This window comes from Doryrhamphus excisus, chromosome 3, assembly GCF_030265055.1.
Source record: "Doryrhamphus excisus isolate RoL2022-K1 chromosome 3, RoL_Dexc_1.0, whole genome shotgun sequence".
NCBI classification, from domain to species: Eukaryota; Metazoa; Chordata; class Actinopteri; order Syngnathiformes; family Syngnathidae; genus Doryrhamphus; species Doryrhamphus excisus.
In genome coordinates this window covers 24439425-24461335 of record NC_080468.1, presented here as the reverse complement: position 1 = coordinate 24461335, position 21911 = coordinate 24439425, and the positions used below count along the sequence as shown (strand labels likewise).

Genomic DNA, 21911 nt, shown 5'->3' with positions numbered 1-21911 from the left:
TGTATGCTTGCTTCACTGCTCCCCATTTTGTTTCATTTTGATTTCGCTGGTTTCAGTTTCGAGTTCAGTCCAAACAGAGGAGAAAAATATCAGTTTCTCATCATGGGGCGCATAAAAGTGACAGAATATAACTGAGAGCATTTATTTAATGTGTGATTATATATATATATATATATATATATATATATATATATATATATATATATATATATATATATATATATGTGTATATATATATATATATGTATATATATATATATATGTTTTTAATATAATTCATTACATCTGTGGTGCTCCTGCATACCACTGGATAGAGCATGCGCATTTGCCCCCCTCTCTGTTTGACAATGAAATAATTCATTTTGTAGCAAATCAACACAAATTAAAAATAAAACCGACATAATTAATTAACTGTACATCACACAATGTAATTGCAATGGTTTCGGTTCCGCACCATAAATATGAAAGAGTCGACCGGCCCAGCAGACCGGTCCAACGAGCAAGAAAAAAGGGGCGTGGTAGGCGTGGGACGTGACGTCACACAACGCTTATTAAGTCATCTTGTTGTGTAGGAGGCCTTCAACATGTGCTGCTTACTTTCTCGACAATTCTTCACCTCGCTGTGATCTCTCTCCACACCTTTATCACTCGGGTTTTTTTTGTTTGTTTGCACTTTGTAATATACTCTCACAGGTTATTTTAATTTTGTTAAAGTGTAAAAGGTGTTTTTTGTGTGTGTGTGGTCTCTATGGAGAAGCTGGAACGTCACTCTTCAGCCTGCGAGTCACATCCTTTTTATCATGAAGTGAAGATGAGCAGCACCCAAAGGATCAGGGTAAAGTTCACTTTGAATTCGTCCTCCATGTTTTTTTTTTTTGTATAGGCTACACCTGAAACGAATCACTTGAACGTGTTTGTGTTGCTGTGTGGCAGGCATGACAACAAGACATAGTATAAATAGCATACCAAACTCAGGGCAGGGCAAGCATTGTAAATAGTCCATTTGACATGAACTATAAATCATTGATGGTCAGACTTTGTTCAACTAATGGTGCCTACCAGAGATCTTAAGGTATTAGAGACGTACTGTACTGGTACAGTTGCTACATGTGGGATATAATTGTACAAATAACAGCAGGTGACTTGAAGTTGAATTCATTCATTCATTTTCTACCGCTTATCCTCACGAGAGTCGCAGGGGATGCTGGAGCCTATCCCAGCTGTCTTCGGGCGAGAGGCGGGGTACACCCTGGACTGGTCGCCAGCCAATCACAGGGCACATATAGACAAACAACCATTCACACTCACATTCATACCTATGGACAATTTGGAGTCGCCAATTAACCTAGCATGTTTTTGGAATGTGGGAGGAAACCGGAGGACCCGGAGAAAACCCACGCATGCACAGGGTAGAACATGCAAACTCCACACAGAGATGGCCGAGGGTGGAATTGAACCCTGGTCTCCCAGCTGTGAGGTCTGCGCGCTAACCACTCAACGGCCGTGCCGCCCTGAAGTTGAATTTAAAGAAAGCCAATTACAATGACGCTCAAAGCTAATTTTAATTTTAATTGGATCATCTTTAGTCTTGGGCGGCACGGCGGTTAGCGCGCAGACCTCACAGCTAGGAGACCAGGGTTCAATTCCACCCTTGGCCATCTCTGTGTGGAGTTTGCATGTTCTCCCCGTGCATGCGTGGGTTTTCTTCGGGTACTCCGGTTTCCTCCCACATTCCAAAAACATGCTAGGTTAATTAGCGACTCCAAATTGTCCATAGGTATGAATGTGAGTGTGAATGGTTGTTTGTCTATATGTGTCCTGTGATTGGCTGGCGACCAGTCCAGAGTGTACCCCGCCTCTCGCCCAAAGACAGCTGGGATAGGCTCCAGCACCCCCCGCGACCCTTGTGAGGAAAAAGCGGTAGAAAATGAATGAATGAATCATTAGTCTTGGGCGGCACGGCGGTCAAGTGGTTAGCGCACAGACCTCACAGCTAGGAGACCAGGGTTCAATTCCACCCTCGGCCATCTCTGTGTGGAGTTTGCATGTTCTCCCTGTGCATGCGTGGGTTTTCTCCGGGTACTCCGGTTTCCTCCCACATTCCAAAAACATGCTAGGTTAATTGGCGACTCCAAATTGTCAATAGTTTCATGTCAAATATTCTCAAAATTCTGTTTTTTTAGGATTCAAGTTGAAAAGTTGCATTTGGGACTTAATCATGGGTCATGTGGATTCTGCATCGGTCCGTTGTCGTGAAGAGCGAGCTGAACTGAAAGATAAAGATCTCAATTTATCTGTCAGTATAAGTTCTTTCCCCCACTTATTCCTGGAGGTGTTCAGGGCACGTTTGACTGATAGGAGGCCTCACCTTGAAGGAACTGTCTCTCAGGTGGCCTGAGAATACCTTTTGGATCCGCTCAGAGGAGCTGGACAAAGCAGCCAGAGAGAGAGAGAGCTCATCTTGAGCCGTTGCCCTGCAACCCAACCTCCGATAAGGAAGGATGGATGGATGCATAAAACAATTCTAAATGCAATTTAATGATGAATGAAATGGATCACATTTACTGTTATTTTCACCTTTTATTGAGATCAACACCACCGTTGTGTTTTGCCATGAGTTATTTATGTCACTAGTGTTTCTCACCCCCCCCCCCCCCCGCCCCCTTTCTTTGGGTCTATTTTGGTCTATTTTGCAGCTGTGTTCAAAAGAAAAGCAGATACTTAAAATGAGAAACACTACTGAATTCAAGAAATACCTCATGGCAAAACCATAAGGTAGAGTTTTTGGCAACAATCCCATCTTTTATCTCTTTTATTCATCTGAACCGGTTAATTGAATTTACATGATTTCTTCTGGGGAAATTTGATTTGGTTAGGGGCGGCACGGCGGTCGAGTGGTTAGCGCGCAGACCTCACAGCTAGGACACCAGGGTTCAATTCCACCCTCGGCCATCTCTGTGTGGAGTTTGCATGTTCTCCCACTGTTGTTAGAAATACTAGTCAAAGATCCTCATCTGTTTTTAGAAATTAATCGCTGTTTTTAGGAATTTGCTGCAAATCTAAATTGTGGCGTCTATCTTCCATCCAAAGGGTATCATCCTCGGAAGCATCCTCTTCCCAATCCGGCTAGTCCTGATGACCATCTTTTTCCTCCTCATGTGGCCTCTGGCCCGCCTCCGCTTGGCTGGCCTGTCTGCGGAAGAGCGCTCTCGTCCCGTCACAGGCTGGCGCAGATGGCTCTTCCACCCAATCATCTGGTTCCTGAGCCGGGCTGTCTTCTTCTCCCTGGGCTTTGTTTGGGTCGAGGTGAAAGGTCGGCGAGCAGATCTGAAGGAGGCACCTGTTCTGGTGGTGGCACCCCACAGTGGCTTTCTGGACATGCTGGTTCTGTGTCCCACTCAGCTGCCGACTGTAGTTTCCCGCTCTGAGAACACCAGCCTGCCAGTCATTGGAGGTAAGCTTGGACCATCTTTGAACTTCTTGTTCATTTTGACATATTATGAGCATCGGTGGGTTCATGAAGACTTCTGACCGTAGCCCTCCTGGAGTTCAACCAGTCAGTCCTGGTGAGCCGAAGCGATCCAGAATCCCGAAGAAAAGCTGTGGCCCAGATCGCAGAGAGGCTCACCTCTAATGGGTACTGGCCTCAGGTGAGTCATTGCACAGAAGAACTAACATCGTCGCTTCCGCTTCTGCAATTCTGTTTGACTCCTTGTCCAGATGCTGATGTTCCCTGAAGGCACCACAACCAACGGTAGCGCTCTCATCAAGTTTAAACCCGGTGAGTTGACATTTGCCGAGCATTACCATCGGAACCAGACCCCGCTCTAGTCGGTCTGGACTATCCAGTCCTGACGCAGCGCTCAAAGCGCAAACAAAGCGCTCGTATGGAATGAGTGGCATGAGCAAGGAAAAAAAAAAAAGGGCGTGACAAAGTAAGTCATTTGCAACTTCTTTCCTTGTTCGCTTTTCCGTGTAGGAGCCTTTCTCACCGGAGTTCCGGTCCAGCCGGTTCTGTTGCGTTACCCCAACAAATTGGTGAGTGGAGCTCAAAATGTGACATTTCTATAGAGTACTCGGTGTATATATGTAGCATGTATAGCAGTATTACATTTCTAGTACTCATTCTAATTATGTGAAAGGTGTACTGTACTCACAGCTACGCCAATTATATTCAATTATACATTTCTATCACGTAATATCATGTAAATAGCTACATTTATATTGACACATGGAATTAAATATGAACTGTTTATTCCTTGTCCACACTTTTAAGAATGACCTAATGACCTATTCTGTGTTTTATCATAAGCTATAAATTCCAGAGTTTTTATTTGAAATGTTGTTTTGAAATAAAAGGGCTTGAAATGCAAAATAAAATATTTTTACTACTTTACTGCTTTTTAAAATATCCAACACCTCCAACATGTACTCCACCCTCACCAACTGCTTAGCTGATATCAAAACTCGGATGGAACAAAATTTTCTCAAATAATAGTGACAAAACAGATATTATCATCATCATCGGTCCCAAAAACACCACAACGCCCACCCATAACTTCTATCTTCAATTTGACAGTGCCACCCTCGCTCCATCCCCGCTCATCTGCAACCTTGGTATCCTCCTAGACCCCACCCTTTCATTTGAACCCCACATCAAACAGTTAACCCGGACTGCATTCTTCCATCTTAAGAACATAGCCCGACCCCGTCCATCACAACAGTATTCTCTACGGTACACCATCCAAAACCCTCAACAAACTATAATATATTCAGAACTCCGCTGCCCGCCTCCTCACCTCCACCCGCTCCCGTGAACACATTACCCCTGTCCTCCAAAACCTCCACTGGCTTCCCGTTCCCCCAACGCATTCAATTCAAAATTCTTCTCATCACCTACAAAGCCCTCCACGATCTGACCCCCCCCCCTCATATCTCACAGACCTGCTACATCCACACAATCCCCCGCGTCCCCTTCGCTCCTCAGACTCAAACCTCCTGGCACTCCCCTGTAAGAGCCTTCTCCATCACTGCCCCCACCCTCTGGAACTGCGTGCTTGCCCTGACCTTCCCACCTTCAAAAAAACAACTAAAAACCCACCTTTTTAAATCTGTTTTTAATGTCTAACTTTTTATATCTGACTGCTGTGCCCCCCCGCCCCGCTTTTACTCATCTTTTAACTGTGTATTAACCAATCAATGTTGTATTTTGGTGTGTCTTCTATTCTGTTTACTTGCTTTATTCAACTCAATTCTTCTGTAAAGTGTCTTTGAGTATTTTGAAAAGCGCTGTACAAATAAAATGTATAATAATGTGACACACTGTAAATGTGCATCCTTTAGGACACTGTTCGCTGGTCATACACAGGGACAACATGGTGAGTCCACTTCCTGTTCCACTCCAATCCATCCAAGTACGCACTTACGTTGACGCTCCTTCCTGTAGGTTTGAGGCACTGTGGCATACCAGCTCCCAGCTTTACACCAATATGACCGTGGAGGTGAGGATTTTGGATTTGTGTGATACTCTTACATGTGGGCGGCACGGCGATCAAGTGGTTAGCGTGCAGACCTCGCAGCTAGGAGACCAGGGTTCAATTCCACCCTCGGCCATCTCTGTGTGGGGTTTGCATGTTCTCCCCGTGCATGCGTGGGTTTTCTCCGGGTACTCCGGTTTCCTCCCACATTCCAAAAACATGCTAGGTTAATTGGTGACTCCAAATTGTCCATAGGTATGAATGTGAGTGTGAATGGTTGTTTGTCTATATGTGCCCTGTGATTGGCTGGCGACCAGTCCAGGGCGTACCCCGCCTCACGCCCGAAGACAGCTGGGATAGGCTCCAGCACCCCCACGACCCTCATGAGGAAAAGCGGTAGAAAATGAATGAATGAATGACTCTTACATGTACTGCAACGTTATGTCTCGTTGCAGTTCTTGCCTGTCTACACACCCTCGCAGGAGGAGAGGAACAACCCCAATTTGTATGCTGACAACGTGCAGAAGCTCATGGCGAGGTAAGGGTGCTACTTTCTTTAGTGTATGGTGAACCCGGAGGGTCAGGTGGTGTCTTGCTGTGCTTCAGGGCCCTCGGCATACCGGCTACAGACTACGTGATGGAGGGCGGCGTGCCCGTCTGCAAAGTAGGCTGTCTCTCGCTCCCGCTGGTGTCACCTGGACGTGAAACACTGACTCTGCTGCACAAGGCCGGGTTGGAGAACATATCTGTTGCATCACTTACATCTATCAGTATATGCAACTTTATTTATTTTTTTTTATGTGTGTGTTGTTAGCTTGGCATCACACCAAGTGGAAGTGGCACTGGGAAGAATGATGACCAGATGTCAGAATGACGCCCAGGGATCAATGGTGAGCGCCGAAGAGCTCTCCTCTCTTCTCGGATTAGTGGATCAGCGGACAGCAGTGAACATCTGCAGCCTCTACTCCAAGGTATTGGATTGTCATGTCATTTTGTTGTGCATACATGATATGTTGTGATGTATTAAAAGTCCCAAGTGTGTTTTCCAAATGTAATAAATGCCATATGTCACATACAACAATGTAACATTAAGGAGTTGGACAGGAGGACGCAAACCTTAGCAACACTAGCATAGGCGTGTGAGTTCCAGTGCTAATATTTAAGTCGCATTCTAAGAGTGATATCATGCTAGGTTAACCTATTTGCCGAACAAAATGATCAAACTTGCAGCTACCATGCCTTTAAGATGACTTGCAGATTAATTTTAAGACGTGTAGTGAAGCCTGCTTTATAGGTATGTACACCAGGTGGGCTCATCTCGCTAGTGGCAGTATTATTTCAATTAGGAACGGAGATTTTCTTCATTTTTATGAGCAAACAAGTGAGGGGAGATTTCACATATTACTGTTATATCATTAAAAAAATCATTTTAGCATAATAACTACCTTTCAAGTCAGACATTTTTATTGGTTTATAAATCGTTTTTTGTTATTTTTAGGAAAAAATGATGGACCTGAGGCAAATCTATTTGAATGTGGCCGCCCTCTCTGGTCTGTTTAGCATCAAGTCTCTCCTCCACACAGCCTTCAGTGTAAGTACTTCAAGTACTCGCCACAATATTGATCACTGATTTTTTTTTTCCTGGCTAATGTCCGTGTGCTTTTATTTTAACTCGATGCAGTACATATATTATTTAAATTCACTGTGATTAATAGCTTTTTCATATCTTGCAGTTGTATGACACAGAAAAAAGAGGAAGTCTGAGTGCTGAGGAACTGTCCGGCCTGATGGGGGCACTGTTGGGCTTACGTCAACATCACACTGCTGAGCTCTACTCTGTGGCCTCCAAATACGGCCTGTTGACTCAAGGTTAGCATCTCTCATCACTTCTCCATGAACACTTTGTTCCACCAAGACGGTACAGGAGATTTATGAGGTATTTCTTGAATTCTCTCCTGTCCCCGTATTCCCTCAGATGACCTTCTGCAAACGTTCACTAGTCACCCGACTTATCGAGAAGTAGCGAGCAAGCACCTGCAGCCCGACGAGGCGACAAGACGGCTGCTGGCCCACAGGAAGGTTGTGAACAACAATGGTGACATGATCGATGGTAACAAATCTCTCAAAAGGGAATGAAGGGATTTTTTTTTTGGACACAATTCCACTTCTGTGACATGTGGACCAAAATACTAGTCCCAACAAAACCAATACTTGAACGGTGTGCCTTTTTTTTTTTTCGATTTATGTAAAGTCTTTGTAAATGTATTTATATTCCTTGTGTATGAGTGATTTTAAAAAGGGGTAAGCTGTGAAAAAAGTGTTTTTTTTATGTAAATAGCTAAATTTATATTGACACATGGAATTAAATGTGAACTGTTTACTCCTTGTTGACACTTTTAAGAATGACCTATTCTGTGTTTTATCATAAGCTATAAATTCAAGAGTTTTTATTTGAAATGTTGTTTTGAAATAAAAGGGCTTGAAATGCAAAATAAAATATTTTTACTACTTTACTGCTTTTTAAAAATTATTGAATCAGTCAACTGTTGAAAGATTTCAAAGTCTTATAATTCTGCTAATGAAGGTAGCTTTTACATCGAAGAATGTAAGTTTATGAATAAAGCAAGTTCGTCAGAGTGCAGATGAAAAGTCTGACTTGACTTTTTTTTTCTTTTTTTCTCGTGCAATTCCACAATCTTGCCAAGAGAGAAAGTCTTTTTGCCTTTGCCATCAGGAGGTCATGACACTGTAAACAGAAAATGACATGGAAGGTAAACATTTGCTGAGGTGATGAGTTTAACTGCATTTCTCAATAAAAAAAAAAAAATTCTGTCTCTTGCTCCTGTTTCTTCTCTTTGCGTTTTGATGTTTGACTTACAATCAGGTTACAATCCAACAGTGAAAAATAATTTATTTATAATTTAAATAATTTTCCCTCTATTTCATCAGGAGTGTTTATTGTTTAAAGTTTAATCAAATGTAATAATTATATAATAAAAATAACATTATTGACAGTAGTGTTCTGTGGCTCTTTCTGTATTGAGCGTGGTGACACTGCGCATGCGTGAAACTGCAGTAACTACGGCAATGGAGACGGGACACGCCACACGGTTTCGCCTCTGTGCTGGACAATAAAGGTGCCGAGGAGAACGCAATTATTCTACAGATGTACCAGAATATAACTACACACTGGATGCAGCCTGTTCAGAAAACAAGTTCCAGGTATGAGTTTGACTTAGACGTTGTGTTTTACGGAAGGAGTCCCTTGGTAGTGTGTGATACCGGCGATGGTGTCTGTCAACCGGGAGAAAGGGTTGACAGTTGACAGGTCCTCGCGGCATGGCTAGCTAAAGCTAACACGGTGCTAGCCGAGGCACCCGGCGTCTCTGCGGCCGGACACTCACCCACTGATGCCGTAATGATTAATCCTCTCCCTCTTCTCTTTGGACTAAAAAAAAACCCCACTAACTTCGGGGAAAACATGATAATTATCACATTGATGTCTTGTGAACCAAATGCGTGCGTTGTCTGGTAATGGTAGGTTTGAAATGTCCGCATTTGTCGCCACAAAGACGCAACATTTCCCATTCTAAATTCTATATATATATTATGTCCCATTTATTGTTATTATTGTTTAACGATATTAATTGGCTTATACTGGTGGCTTACACTTCAGTATTCCATCATATTAATAGTTTGTTATATCGTTGTGACCGATTACAGCAGTGTTTGCTGTTAATATATTTAAATTAGATATATTTCCAATTAACAGTATACTAATATTCTATTAAATCCTTTAACATTTTATTTATCAGTATAGGGCCCCCGTGTCACATTTTATTGGTCATTAATCAACAGTAAAATGTTGAAGCATTATGTTGTATTTATTCAACAGAAAGCATGTCTAATGGTAAAAGATGTAATCAATCAAAATATACAGTGGTGGAAATAATTATTTGATCCCATTTCATAATTTTATGGTAGATTAATTTTAACAGTGAGTAACAGAAAAAAAGCAAAACATTCCCAAGCAAAGAAGGCATTGGTAAAGTAATATGTTTCTTGTAGTCGGTCACCAGGAGGCATTTTTGGCCACTCCACTCTTTGGATTATTTTGCAAATCCTGAAGGTTTTGAGGCTGTCGCTTGGCATGTCATAGTTCTAGCTCCCTCCACTGTTTATTTAGGATTTAGGTTCAGAGACAGGGTAGGCCACTCCAGGTTATTGATGTGCTTCTTCTTGAGTCACTCCTTTTTTGCTGCTGACAGGACAGGACTCATTTGTTCATACCCCCCCCCCCCCCCCTCCACACCCCTCTGTTAAATGTCATCTCAGCCTTAAGAGTTCAGCAGATTATTTTGGGAAAGTGTTTGCCCCCTTCTTGATTTTTTTTGGCATGTTATATAGTCAATGACAACACAGCTGAACACAAAATTCATTTTTTAAATGAAACCTTTATTTATTATTTATTATTTATTATTTATTATTTTATTATTGAGGAAGGGTAAAAAAATCAAATCTACATTGCCCTGTGTGAAAAAGTGAAGAAATAAAGTAATTGAGATCTATCGATCTGGAAGAAGTTATAAAGCCACTTCTCAAGCTTTTGGACTCCAGCAAACCACAGTGAGAGCCATTTCCACAAATGGCAAAAACATGGAACAGTGGTGAACTTTCCCAGGATTGTCCAGCAAACCAAAATTACCCCCAAAACGCAGCAACAACTAATCCAAGATGTCCGAAAAGACCCCACAACAATATCCAAAGAACTGCAGGCCTCACTTGCCTCAGTTAAGGTCAGTGTTCATGACTCCACTATTAGAAAGACAGTCTGCATGGCAGAGTTGTAGGACCAAAACCACTGCTGAAGAATAAGAACATTAAGACTCATCTCAATTTTGCCAGAAAACATCTTGATGATCATCTTGAAGACCTTTGGGAAAATACTCTGTAATCTGCGAGACATGAGTTGAACTTTAAGGAAGGTGTGTCCCATTACATCTGTTGTAAAAGTAACACCGCATTTTAAAACAGAAACAGAACATCATACCAAGAGTAAAATATGGCGGAGGTAGTGTCATGTCTGTGCCTCTTTTGCTGCTTTGATGGGAGCCAGGACTAACTTTGCGATTGTTCAAATAATTTTATTTTGATTCTTAGATTCGATGCCCAGGTTTAGGAGGTGATCACTTTTTCACACAGGGCCATGTAGGTTTGGATTTTTTTTTTCTCTCGTTAATAATTGTTGTGTTGTCATTGCCTAAAGACATTGGGAAGGGAGCAAAAGCTGTCTATTAACCGGAACATGTCATGGGGGGTTGATTCCTCAGTGTAAATATGCAGAAGGTGAGGCTAGTAGAGTCTCCGGTGTTGGTGTTCCTCAACAGGAAAAGGCCCTCAGCCCCCAACACGCAATCCACAGCTGTTTTTTCCTCGAAAGGAACACAAAAAAAATGTGACATGACGTGATGAGTATTGCAGCAGAGTGAAACTGCTCCACCTGTCATCTTCTCTTGAGTGATTACCGCCTTGCAAAACAAGCCTCTGCTCTTGTTTCCCTAAGCCGGCGCTGACTGGTCCAACTGGTTTGAATTATTCTTCGTGTATAATTTGCCAAGTCGGCCTGAGCCGCCTCTCATCCACTGGACCACAAGGTTGACCCCCCCCCCCCCCCCACACACACACACAGGGTTATTGTTTCACATCGTCGTCTGTTTGAGTGGATTCCTTGGTCAGTCATTGAATGAGATGGTTGAGGCTTTTAGGACTTTCATGTTGACACATATTGGGAATGTACTTCCCAATTGCCTTTAAACACATCACTGTTGTTGTTTTGTTGTAGTTTGTGCTAATATAAGACGCCTTGATTGCTGACAAAAAATTGGTTTGGTTTAAAGCTAATTTTTGCTTCATTTTGTTTTTTTCCCCTCTGGTATTGACCTGTCCTCCTGATGACCCACCATTCCTTACTATGCACCTCCTCCTGTTCCACCATTTGCCGTCATCACTGTTCCCTGATCACTGTTCCCATCCCTGGTCCCACACCTATGACGGCCGATTTTCCTGTCCCAATCCTTCCTTGCCCCTTTTCTCCTCCATTAATTTGCTCCAACTCCGGTTACTGCTCCTCTCCATGCCCCTGCCCCAGCAGAAAAGAGACAACAAACAGAAACAGTTGCCTCCATGGAGAACCACCGCTGTAAAAGAACTAATTACCTGACCGTCACCTGAGAGCTGTAACCTAGCTCAATTTGCCTCAGCCGTGCCTGCGACCCCCACACCGCCGCCCCCACACTCGCCCTCTTCTTCCTGAATCCTCGTACTTTTCCAAGGGCCCAGATGCCATGGCATCTGTTCGGTTCACTGTGACCCCCACCAAGGCGGAGGACCTCCCTGGACTGCCGGACACCTCGCCTGAAATAAGCTCCCGCTCTGGCACCCACGTGCGCTTTGGCTCCCGGGAAAGTGTCAGCCGGAGCGAACCTCCCAGCGATGCCTCGGGAGGAGTCACGACGGCAGCGGGAGGAGGTGGGACGGAAACGCCTGACCATGTCAACATGGAGCAAGGTGAGCACATCTTCACATAGAGGGAATAAAATAAATCCTCCTGTGCATGTCAGACTCGTCTGCTAATCCAGAATTTTAATCTGGATTTTAACAGCTCCATCAGGATTAATTAGCTGTCAAACTGAATGACGGCAGCCCCTCTAGGTTGTATTCAGAATGTTATGGAATACATTGTAGCATACACAAAATACAAATATCCTCAAAGTTCTAATCATTAGACAAATGCTAAATGACTTGGGTTACATAATTTGGGTAATGTTTTCACACCACTGTAACTGTAAAGTCCTGGCTAGACAAAGGGACAAAGTTCTGCTTTCAAACATGTTTGTCTAACATGCTCTCCTTTTTTTTTTTGTTCCCTGAGTCAGCAAAGTCGGCCACAGTTTGCTTTTAAGACATGAATCGGCCAACACTTTCGGTTCCGTGCTTGTCTACACAAAGGACACAACTGTGGATTTGGCAGTGATCCACTTAGGCATAGCATGGAGTAAGAATGCCCCACACAGTTTGATAATAAGCTTCCATAAATAGGAATGGAGATGCTTAATCCCTTTTGAGCGGGCTGTGCAGCGTCTCCGCATCCGTCCCTCAGTCGGGAAGGAAGCCCTGGGAGTAGCGCTTTTGCTCCTTTGTCCCAGGAGTGATGCCAGATGCATCCTACACAGGTGTAGTGACCTCTGCTGTCAGGCTCTCCAAAATCAAACTTTTATATGATTTAATGTTTTTTTTTGTGTGAAGTAGAAGGCCAAGGTCAAATCAATATGGTGTGAATGAGCTGTCCAGGAGGATCTACTGGTCCACCTCAGTCATAGCATGCGTGTTGATGGTTAATATTTTCCCACCATATTGCAGTGGCCGAATATTAACTAGTGTTGTGTTGACTTTTACACAGTCTCGAGATAATAGTAGGTTTTGGAGAAGTGAAAGAGGTTGTATGGGAAGGTGAACCTCATGTGAGTTTTCCGTGCAGCGGCGAGGGAAGTGATGTTGCTGACTCAGGTGTTGCTGATGCGGGACTACCTGCTGACCAAGTCGTAGCTCTTGCTTGCTTGCAATATGTTCACATCTGCTGTGGTTTGCCTTGGCAGGGGATGGAAATTCCAAAATCGCCAGTGTGTATATCAACAACAGCCATGGTGTGGATGATGACGACTTCTATGACCGGAACCTGGCCTTGTTTGAGGTTTGTGCAAAGTGTGACGTCTGAAGTCATTGTCATCGTTGTCTTATCATTCTGCATCTCTCACACAAACACAGGAGGAGATGGACACCCGGCCAAAAGTCTCTTCTCTGCTCAGTAGGCTGGCCAACTACACCAACCTGACGCAGGGGGCCAAGGAACACGAGGAGGCTGAGAGCATTGGCGAGAAGAAGAAAGCCAGCAAGGTGACAATTCCGGTTGTTTAAAACAATCTGAAGTCCATACATAAACATTTTTTAAGAAATTAGCCTTGTACCTCTCCACCAAAAGTAACTGACCCAAGGGCAAAGCTATACACTGATTGGCTGACAGAGACACTTCCTGAATAAGTAGCATTCAAATACAAAAGTATGGCTGCACTGATTATTATTTTCTGTCTGATCACTGATCTCAGAAAAGCCTAACCTGCCGATTCAAATTTTGGCCAATACCATTTTTGAATATAACTTGTAGCCTTCAATGTTCCAATCTTATTTCATAGGAAAAACATTGAACAAAGAGATGAGGTGACCGAGAGGTTAAGGTGATGGACTGCTAGTAGACCAGGGTTCAATTCCACCCTCGGCCATCTCTGTGTGGAGTTTGCATGTTCTCCCCGTGCATGCGTGGGTTTTCTCCGGGTACTCCGGTTTCCTCCCACATTCCAAAAACATGCTAAGGTTAATTGGCGACTCCACATTGTCCATAGGTATGAATGTGAGTGTGAATGGTTGTTTGTTTATATGTGCCCTGTGATTGGCTGGCAACCAGTCCAGGGTGTACCCCGCCTCACGCCCGAAGACAGCTGGGATAGGCTCCAGCACCCCCGCAACCCTCGTGAGGAAAAGCGGGAGAAAATGAATGAACATTGAACAATACCCATGAAATAATACAAACAGAATAGAAAAATGACAAACAACTAAATTGGATGGCTTCCTTTTAGTCTCATAATTATGGCGCTATGAACTCCATCATTTTCCCTTAGTAGCTTTGCCCTTTTCTCTGCATGTAAGTGCTAACAGTGGGCTGCTACCCAGCTCTTTGCACTGGCAAGCTTTAGCCTTAGCTTGATTGCTAACTGTCAGCCAGGCAAAGCAAAAGGGACAGTCGCTGACTTGCAGACCTTTGCAGCGGTTGATAAGATTGGTAGATAAGATCAGTGGATAAGATTGTTTCCACATGTACGGATTGGCCGACAGCAGAAGATAAGACTGTTGTTTTGTTGGGAAGGAGTTTCCACTATATTCTGATTGAAGTATTGAACCATTGCAAGCTGGAAATGTCGCTTTGCCTTAAATTTGGTGTGTGGTCATGGTAGATACCTAAAGTGAAATTTCAGTCTGCCCCCCCGCAGTCGCCACAGATGGGCACCTTCATGGGCGTGTACCTGCCGTGCCTCCAGAACATCTTCGGCGTCATCTTGTTCCTGCGTCTGACCTGGGTGGTGGGGACTGCTGGTGTGCTGCAGGGCCTCTGCATTGTCTTCATCTGCTGTTGCTGCGTGAGTGTTAGCAAACGGCTAATCAAAACCAACCAAAATATCTGACCCAACTCGTGTTCCTCCAGACACTGCTGACCGCCATATCGATGAGCGCCATCGCAACTAACGGAGTGGTTCCAGGTACTGTAGCCCTCCTGTGGTCCTATTTAGGGTCACCCCTGATGATTCAAATAAACTCCTAATTCCTTACTTTACCATCCAGCTGGTGGCTCCTACTTCATGATCAGCCGCTCTCTGGGTCCAGAGTTTGGGGGTGCGGTGGGCCTGTGTTTTTACCTGGGCACCACCTTTGCTGGAGCCATGTACATCCTCGGCGCCATTGAGATCCTACTGGTGGGTTCTTCACCCTTCAATATCGGACCGTTGTTTGATTCGTCAGTCTTCACAGAGATTCTTCTTTCCTCATCCAGATGTACATTGCTCCTGATGCGGCCATCTTTGCTGCCAAGGGGTTGGAGGGCGAGGGTGCCGCCATGCTGAATAACATGCGTGTCTATGGCTCCGTCTGCCTCCTCCTCATGTCCCTGCTGGTCTTTGTGGGTGTCAAGTACGTCAACAAGCTGGCCTCCGTCTTCTTGGCCTGCGTCATTGTCTCAATCGTCTCCATCTATGTCGGGGCACTCGTTTCCGCTTTCAAGCCGCCCAACTTCCCGTAGGTGCACCCGTCAATGCCACTTGCACATGGCTGCTCCTAGACACTTTTTAGTGTGATGCCTTGTCTTTGCAGGGTGTGTATGCTCGGAAACAGAACCATGAACGGTCACGATCTTGTCGATAACCAGTGTGCCAAAACTGTCCTGCTGCCAGACGAGAGGGAGGATGTCAACGTTACACTTCCCATCGGTGCGTCAGTGTAACAACTACCAATCCCGGCATGCTCAGAAGTTTTAAAAAGCCCTGCTCCCGTTCCCAGCAGAACCCAACACCACCATCCTCTTGACTTTTGAACCCACCCTGACCCCCACATCCACTGTCACGGAGAAGACAACATACTTGTGGAGCCGCTTCTGCCAGAGCACAGAGCTCAACGCCACCTGTGACGATTACTTTAGCACCAACAACTTCTCCAGGATCAAAGGCATTCCCGGCCTGGCCAGCGGAATCATCGCAGGTAACACTAGATTCCACATTGTTTATGGCCGCTCCATTTGTGATGTTCCTCTTTGGACTTGCACCTGGTAGACAACTTGTGGAGCTCTTATCTCAGCAAAGGAGATGTAGTAGAGAAAAGCTCCTTGAGCTCTTCACGCGGGGCGCAATCGGCATCCACCCAGCAGCCGTACGTCTTTGCTGACATCACCACCTCCTTCACACTGCTGGTGGGAATCTTCTTCCCGTCCGTCACCGGTAAACACTCTCTTCACTGATCATGATGAACCTATACTTACTGTTTTTAGGACTCTGCGCTTAAATAGATTAACTGTATATAACCCTGTCTTCCTTAGGAATCATGGCTGGTTCCAACCGGTCTGGGGACCTCAAAGATGCCCAGCGTTCCATACCCATCGGGACCATCCTTGCCATCCTCACCACCTCCGTTGTTTGTATCCTTCAGAGTAGAAGCTCGATCCAATCTAGGGGAAAAATCTTTGCAGTTCTGCAGCAATTACAGTTATTTTCCTAAGTTCCTTCTTTTCAGACTTGAGTAGTGTTCTTTTGTTTGGCGCCTGCATTGAAGGTGTGGTTCTTCGAGACAAGTCAGTTCCTCCCCTTCCATTTTTCTGTTTGTTAAGGAGTGAGAGAGAGAGTGATAAGAGAGGATCTTTGTTATTTCCCAAAGGTTCGGCGACTCGGTCAAAGGGAATCTGGTGGTAGGCACCCTCGCTTGGCCCACCCCCTGGGTCATTGTTGTGGGCTCCTTCTTCTCTACATGTGGCGCGGGCCTCCAGTCCCTGACGGGTGCTCCGAGACTTCTGCAGGCGATCGCCAAGGACAACATTATCCCCTTCCTTCGGGTCAGAACTGTTATCAAGTAAAAATCCAGGTGCTTTCAATGCTGATGTATTTGTGTGTGCTTGCAGGTATTTGGTCAGGGCAAAGCTAACGGTGAGCCCACGTGGGCGCTGCTCCTGACAGCTCTAATCGCTGAGCTGGGCATCCTCATTGCATCTCTGGATCTGGTGGCTCCCATCCTGACCATGTGAGACTTGCTATGGATCCTGAGCATCTCTCTTGCACCACGTCAGAGCCGTCAATCATCTTCCTCTCTGTCTAGGTTCTTCCTGATGTGCTATCTGTTTGTCAACCTGGCCTGTGCTCTCCAGACCCTCCTGAGGACGCCCAACTGGAGGCCACGCTTCTCCTACTACCACTGGTGTGACCCGTGTTGCTTGTATGTCGTCATGGTCAAACACACGCTCAACGGTGTGTGTGCCTTTTAATGTGTCCAGGAGCTTGTCGTTTTTGGGGATGACAATCTGCCTGGCGCTAATGTTCATCTCCTCGTGGTACTACGCAATCATTGCTATGGTGATCGCAGGCATGATCTACAAGTACATTGAGTATCACGGGTATGTTGCCATGGAGATTCCATTTAGTGTTACCTGCAGGGTGGTGTGCAACCTGCTATCAGTTATTATTGTATGGATTAAGCAGTCATGGGTGTCTATATGCTATGTTTGTGTATCAGAGCAGAGAAAGAGTGGGGGGATGGGATCCGTGGCCTCTCGCTCAGTGCCGCTCGTTACGCCCTGCTTAGGTTGGAAGAAGGACCGCCGCACACAAAGAACTGGAGGTATGTGTGTCTCGAATGAGGCTAGGTTCATGATTCTGGTCTTCGTTTAAGGCAGAGCCCTGCTTGCTCTTGCCCCGCAGGCCTCAGCTGCTGGTCTTACTCAAGCTGGACGAAGATGCACACGTCAAGTCTCCTCGTCTGCTGACCTTTGCCAGCCAGCTGAAGGCGGGGAAAGGCCTGACTATCGTGGGCACCGTGGTTCCTGGCAACTTCCTGCAGAGCTACGGAGAGGCGCTGGCAGCAGAGCAGGTGCGTCCCATCACATGACATGTATATTTTTCGTTAACATAACATATAATATTATTGCATGTCAGACCCTGAAGCACCTGATGGACAAGGAGCGTGTGAAGGGCTTCTGCCAGTGCATCGTAGCACAGAAGGCACGTGAAGGCATCAGTCACATGATCCAGTCTAGCGGCCTGGGCGGGATGAAGCCCAACACCGTGGTGATGGGATGGCCTCACGCCTGGAGGCAGAGCGAGGACCCGCAGTCGTGGAAGACTTTTATCCGTGAGTGCCAACCTGCCCCGCCCTTTATTCCTATTAAATGAGGCTGATAGTGCCCACGCTCTCCTTCTTCCAGACACTGTACGTGTCACCACAGCCGCCCACCTGGCACTACTGGTGCCCAAAAACATCTCCCTGTTCCCCAGCAACAGCGAGCCATGCACAGACGGCTACATCGATGTGTGGTGGATCGTGCACGATGGCGGGATGCTGATGTTGCTGCCCTTTCTTCTGCGCCAGCACAAGGTCTGATACTTTTTTTTTTTTTTTTGCACACCATTTTGTGATCACATGACTGACACTCCCTTTGCTTCTGACAGGTGTGGCGCAAGTGTGGGATGCGGATCTTTACCGTGGCTCAGATGGAAGACAATTCCATCCAGATGAAGAAGGATCTAGCAACTTTCCTCTATCACCTACGCATTGAAGCGGAAGTGGAAGTTGTGGAGATGGTAGGCCAATGCTACTCCTCATTGTCGTCTCCTGCCTTCTAAGAAACATCCCTGAATCATGGCCTATTTTCACCCTTTCAGCATGACAGTGATATTAGTGCGTACACCTATGAGAGGACCCTCATGATGGAACAGAGATCCCAGATGCTCCGTCAGATGCGACTATCCAAATCGGACCGCGAGCGAGAGGTAAGGCTGTGACGATCTGCGTCGAATGTCTCGGACCTTCTAAAACCTTAACGTTTAACTTTTCTCAGCGGGTTCGGTGGAGTTTTGATGATGTAAGTTTGCTTTTAAGTGGTCAGCCATCAGTGAGTCCAGTTTGTAGAACAGTTTTACAAAAGCCTGTAGTTAGTTGGGTTTGGTTTGAGAGCCACAACCACGAGCCACCTTGTTCTTGTCAACCCCACCCCCACCGCGTACCGCTCTTTTCAATAGTTCCTGCTAGAATATGCAATGTTGTGCTGGGCAGTGAGGTTAGCCTGTCTTTTGCGTAGGTGTATCTTTCCCCTAGGTATGGCGGAACTGGAGCCACCAAAGCCCGCACAGGAAACAGACAGGTACAAAGAGAAATGAGACCACTGTAGGAAAGGCAGACCATGTTCAAGAGCGGGGCGACAAATAGAAATAGACTGACTGTCCAACAACTGACAAATACTGTCTCTGTTTATGTGTCTGCCCGATGGCTCAGGCTCAACTTGTCAAAGACCGGAACTCCATGTTGCGACTGACCAGTATTGGTTCGGATGAGGAAGATGACACAGATGCCGGTGAGCGGGACCGGGCGGTGACTGGCGACGGCTCCTCGGAGCGCCACCGCCGCGTTCAGATGACCTGGACCAAAGAGAAGACCTCACAGTACCGGGCCACACACTCGGGATGCTCCACGCCCGAGGGCTTCAGGGACATGCTCAGCATTCGGCCGTGAGTGCACATTTTAAAAAAAAATTGAAATGTTACGTGAACCAATAAGATGCGCTTTTTGCAGGGACCATTCCAATGTGAGGAGGATGCACACGGCTGTCAAGCTCAACGAGGTGATCGTAAACAAATCCCATGATGCCCGAGTTGTACTGCTCAACATGCCAGGACCGCCGAGGAACCCAGACGGAGATGAAAACTGTATCCTTAACCCTACATAATTCAATGCTTTTCAATCCAGGGTAGGTTTTACATACTTTTATATTTCACCTTAAAACTGCTTTTGTTGTCTTGGTTGGTTTCCTTTTTTTCTCCCACATGTGTGACCGTACAGTTTTTTTCACACTAAAATTACACTAAACCAACAATCTGACTAGGTTTTTTTATTTATTGTAAAATGGCTAGTGTAATGAACCTTTCTTATAATTCAAATTTAGCAAAAAACAAGCCATGATGAGCATCTCAGTCTCAGTTCAGCACTGGAGATGCTGTTGGCTTACCCTCCTTCCCCCCCTTTCTCTCTGCAACAAACCAAAACGCTTTGCTGAGATGAGATGAGATGAGATGAGATGAGCTTTTTTCCACCAATGAGGTAGTGGCATGCTTCATTTCCTGTTTACTTTCACTACCTTCCTGCACCGAAAGGACATACAAATGAGAAATAATGTGATGACACGATGGCTAAATCATCCTGAATATTCATTCATTTTCTAACGCAACGAGGGTCGCGGGGGTTGCTGGAGCCTATCCCAGCTGTCTTCAGGCGAGAAGCGGGGTACACCCTGGTCTGGTCACCAGCCAATCACAGGGCACAAATAGACAAACAACCATTCACACTCACATTCATACCTATGGACAATTTGGAGTCGCCAATTAACCTAGCATGTTTTTGGAATGTGGGAGGAAACCGGAGAAAACAGAGATGCCCGAGGGTGGAATTGAACCCTGGTCTCCTAGCTGTGAGGTCTGCGCGCTAACCACTTGACCGCCGTGCCGCCCATCCTGAATATTATTGACAGCATTTACACCATTTAAAGACTCAATGTACAGTGTAAAGGCTGCACTTTCAATGCAAGTTCAATGGAGCATCTGTTTGTGCTGCGGACATGCATAAATTGCAGACACAAGGTTGCGGACTGCTGAGAGTTGAAGCTGTGTTACTAACACATGTGCAGAAGATGTGTATCCTTGACCCACTGAGCAGACATGGAGTTCCTCGAAGTTCTAACTGAGGGTCTGGAGCGTGTCCTGCTGGTCCGAGGTGGAGGAAGTGAAGTCATCACCATCTACTCCTGATGGGGGATGTTTGCTTGAGAAAGAAGATGCCAATCAACAGGAAGTGAGAGGTGGAGGGGGCTGTGTACGGGTTGGTCATCGGCTGCATGGTCACACTCAAAACAAAGCGTCCGCTGGTCACCCACTTGTCTTCACGCTTCTCTGTCGTCACACGCCTTTCCATTCCGCTGGCGTCAAGAAAGGCCACGTGTCATTGAGAGGGTCGCCGTAGGATGTCAGAGGTTCTCTGACAAGACTCAGGGTTTCATTTTGTTTTTATTTGTGTTCTTACCAAAGTAAGATATGTTTTTCCTCACATTTTTTCTGCACTTTTTCCATAATAGTAAGTTCATTTGTTAGTCACAATTTCACGTTTTTTAACTTTTTAAAAAGTTTCTCATCTCTCATTTTTAACTACCAGACAAATCCCTCGTAGGTCTGACGTGATGCGTAAAAGAAAGTCTGACTAACACGGAAAGTGACGCGCAGCTTCCCCCTGCATCTGACTGCAATACCTTTTGTTGTTACAATTAGCAAACTCAACCCCGAGCTTGAACCTTGTGTGCATCGTGTCTCAGGAGGCGGAGCAGTTTGTGGTGCTTTTTAGGGGCCTTTTCAGACCATCCAGATGGAAAGGACCACCGCGGAGAGAAGTGTGCATGTGTTTATACGTGGAAATGATACACGTGTTCATCAAAGTTGACCTGCTGATGTCTCACCGTTGTCGGTCTCTGTGTGTGAATGAGAGCTTTGTTGCAACATGAACCGTGAACTGCAGTGTCCGTGCTTTCTCTTATGTTCAGATTTTTAGTGTTACAGTGCAGGGATCTTTCTTTTTATGTTTATTGCCTGTACATACAGATTCCAAGTTGTATTCTTTTTTTATGACATTAATATAAAAGGAGGCAATTTTGGGAATAAAGTGATTTTGAAGAAAATTGAGTAACGTTTGTGTTCTCTGACGAATGACACTTTTCGGCAGCATGGTGTCTCACCATCTCAAGATCCCTGTTTGAATCTCATCTTTGTGGTATTTGCATGTTCTACCTTTTGCTTTTGTGGGTATGTTGTCTGGGTACTCCGGCTTACTTCCACATCCTTAAAAGGATGCATACTTCATAGTCATTTGAACTCATGTATATCATTAACAGGAACACCGTGGAGCTGAAGACGCTGTGTGGGATATTTGTCAATAAAAACAACAACACAAACTTCAAGTTGAACTACTAATGGAGGTCTTTTGAAAATGAGCAAGGTAATTGCAGTGGAACCTTAGTTAGCGTTATTAATTATTTTC

The 21911-nt window shown here is 45.3% G+C and overlaps 2 protein-coding genes across 11 annotated transcripts; both read left to right on the top strand.

Annotated features, from left to right (window-relative positions):
• The first annotated feature begins 481 nt into the window (after positions 1-481).
• Positions 482-7990, top strand: lpcat4 (lysophosphatidylcholine acyltransferase 4). Its single transcript, XM_058067319.1, has 13 exons — positions 482-835; positions 3091-3454; positions 3538-3650; positions 3721-3781; positions 3980-4038; positions 5344-5378; positions 5447-5501; positions 5933-6015; positions 6084-6209; positions 6292-6448; positions 6976-7068; positions 7211-7346; positions 7453-7990. Exons 1-13 carry the CDS (start codon positions 749-751, stop codon positions 7611-7613), a joined length of 1530 nt encoding a protein of 509 aa, XP_057923302.1. The 5' UTR covers positions 482-748; the 3' UTR covers positions 7614-7990.
• A 559-nt stretch (positions 7991-8549) lies between these two features.
• Positions 8550-21671, top strand: LOC131125613 (solute carrier family 12 member 6-like). 10 transcript variants are annotated; one of them, XM_058067309.1, is made up of 28 exons: positions 8550-8699; positions 11629-12044; positions 13133-13227; positions 13302-13430; positions 14564-14725; positions 14791-14845; positions 14928-15058; positions 15136-15377; positions 15453-15568; positions 15639-15836; positions 15908-16072; positions 16171-16269; positions 16365-16422; positions 16506-16680; positions 16747-16865; positions 16941-17039; positions 17116-17235; positions 17355-17459; positions 17540-17708; positions 17774-17969; positions 18043-18212; positions 18287-18418; positions 18500-18607; positions 18676-18699; positions 18916-18978; positions 19110-19342; positions 19407-19540; positions 20544-21671. In XM_058067309.1, the coding sequence occupies exons 2-28, from the start codon at positions 11822-11824 to the stop codon at positions 20633-20635; spliced, it is 3612 nt and encodes a 1203-aa protein (XP_057923292.1). In that variant the 5' UTR covers positions 8550-8699; positions 11629-11821; the 3' UTR covers positions 20636-21671. The 10 variants fall into 10 exon arrangements, with proteins under 10 accessions (XP_057923292.1, XP_057923295.1, XP_057923294.1 ...); XM_058067312.1 differs by having other exon boundaries at positions 14579-14725; positions 20544-21670; XM_058067311.1 differs by having other exon boundaries at positions 15642-15836; positions 20544-21670.
• Positions 21672-21911: the final 240 nt, after the last annotated feature.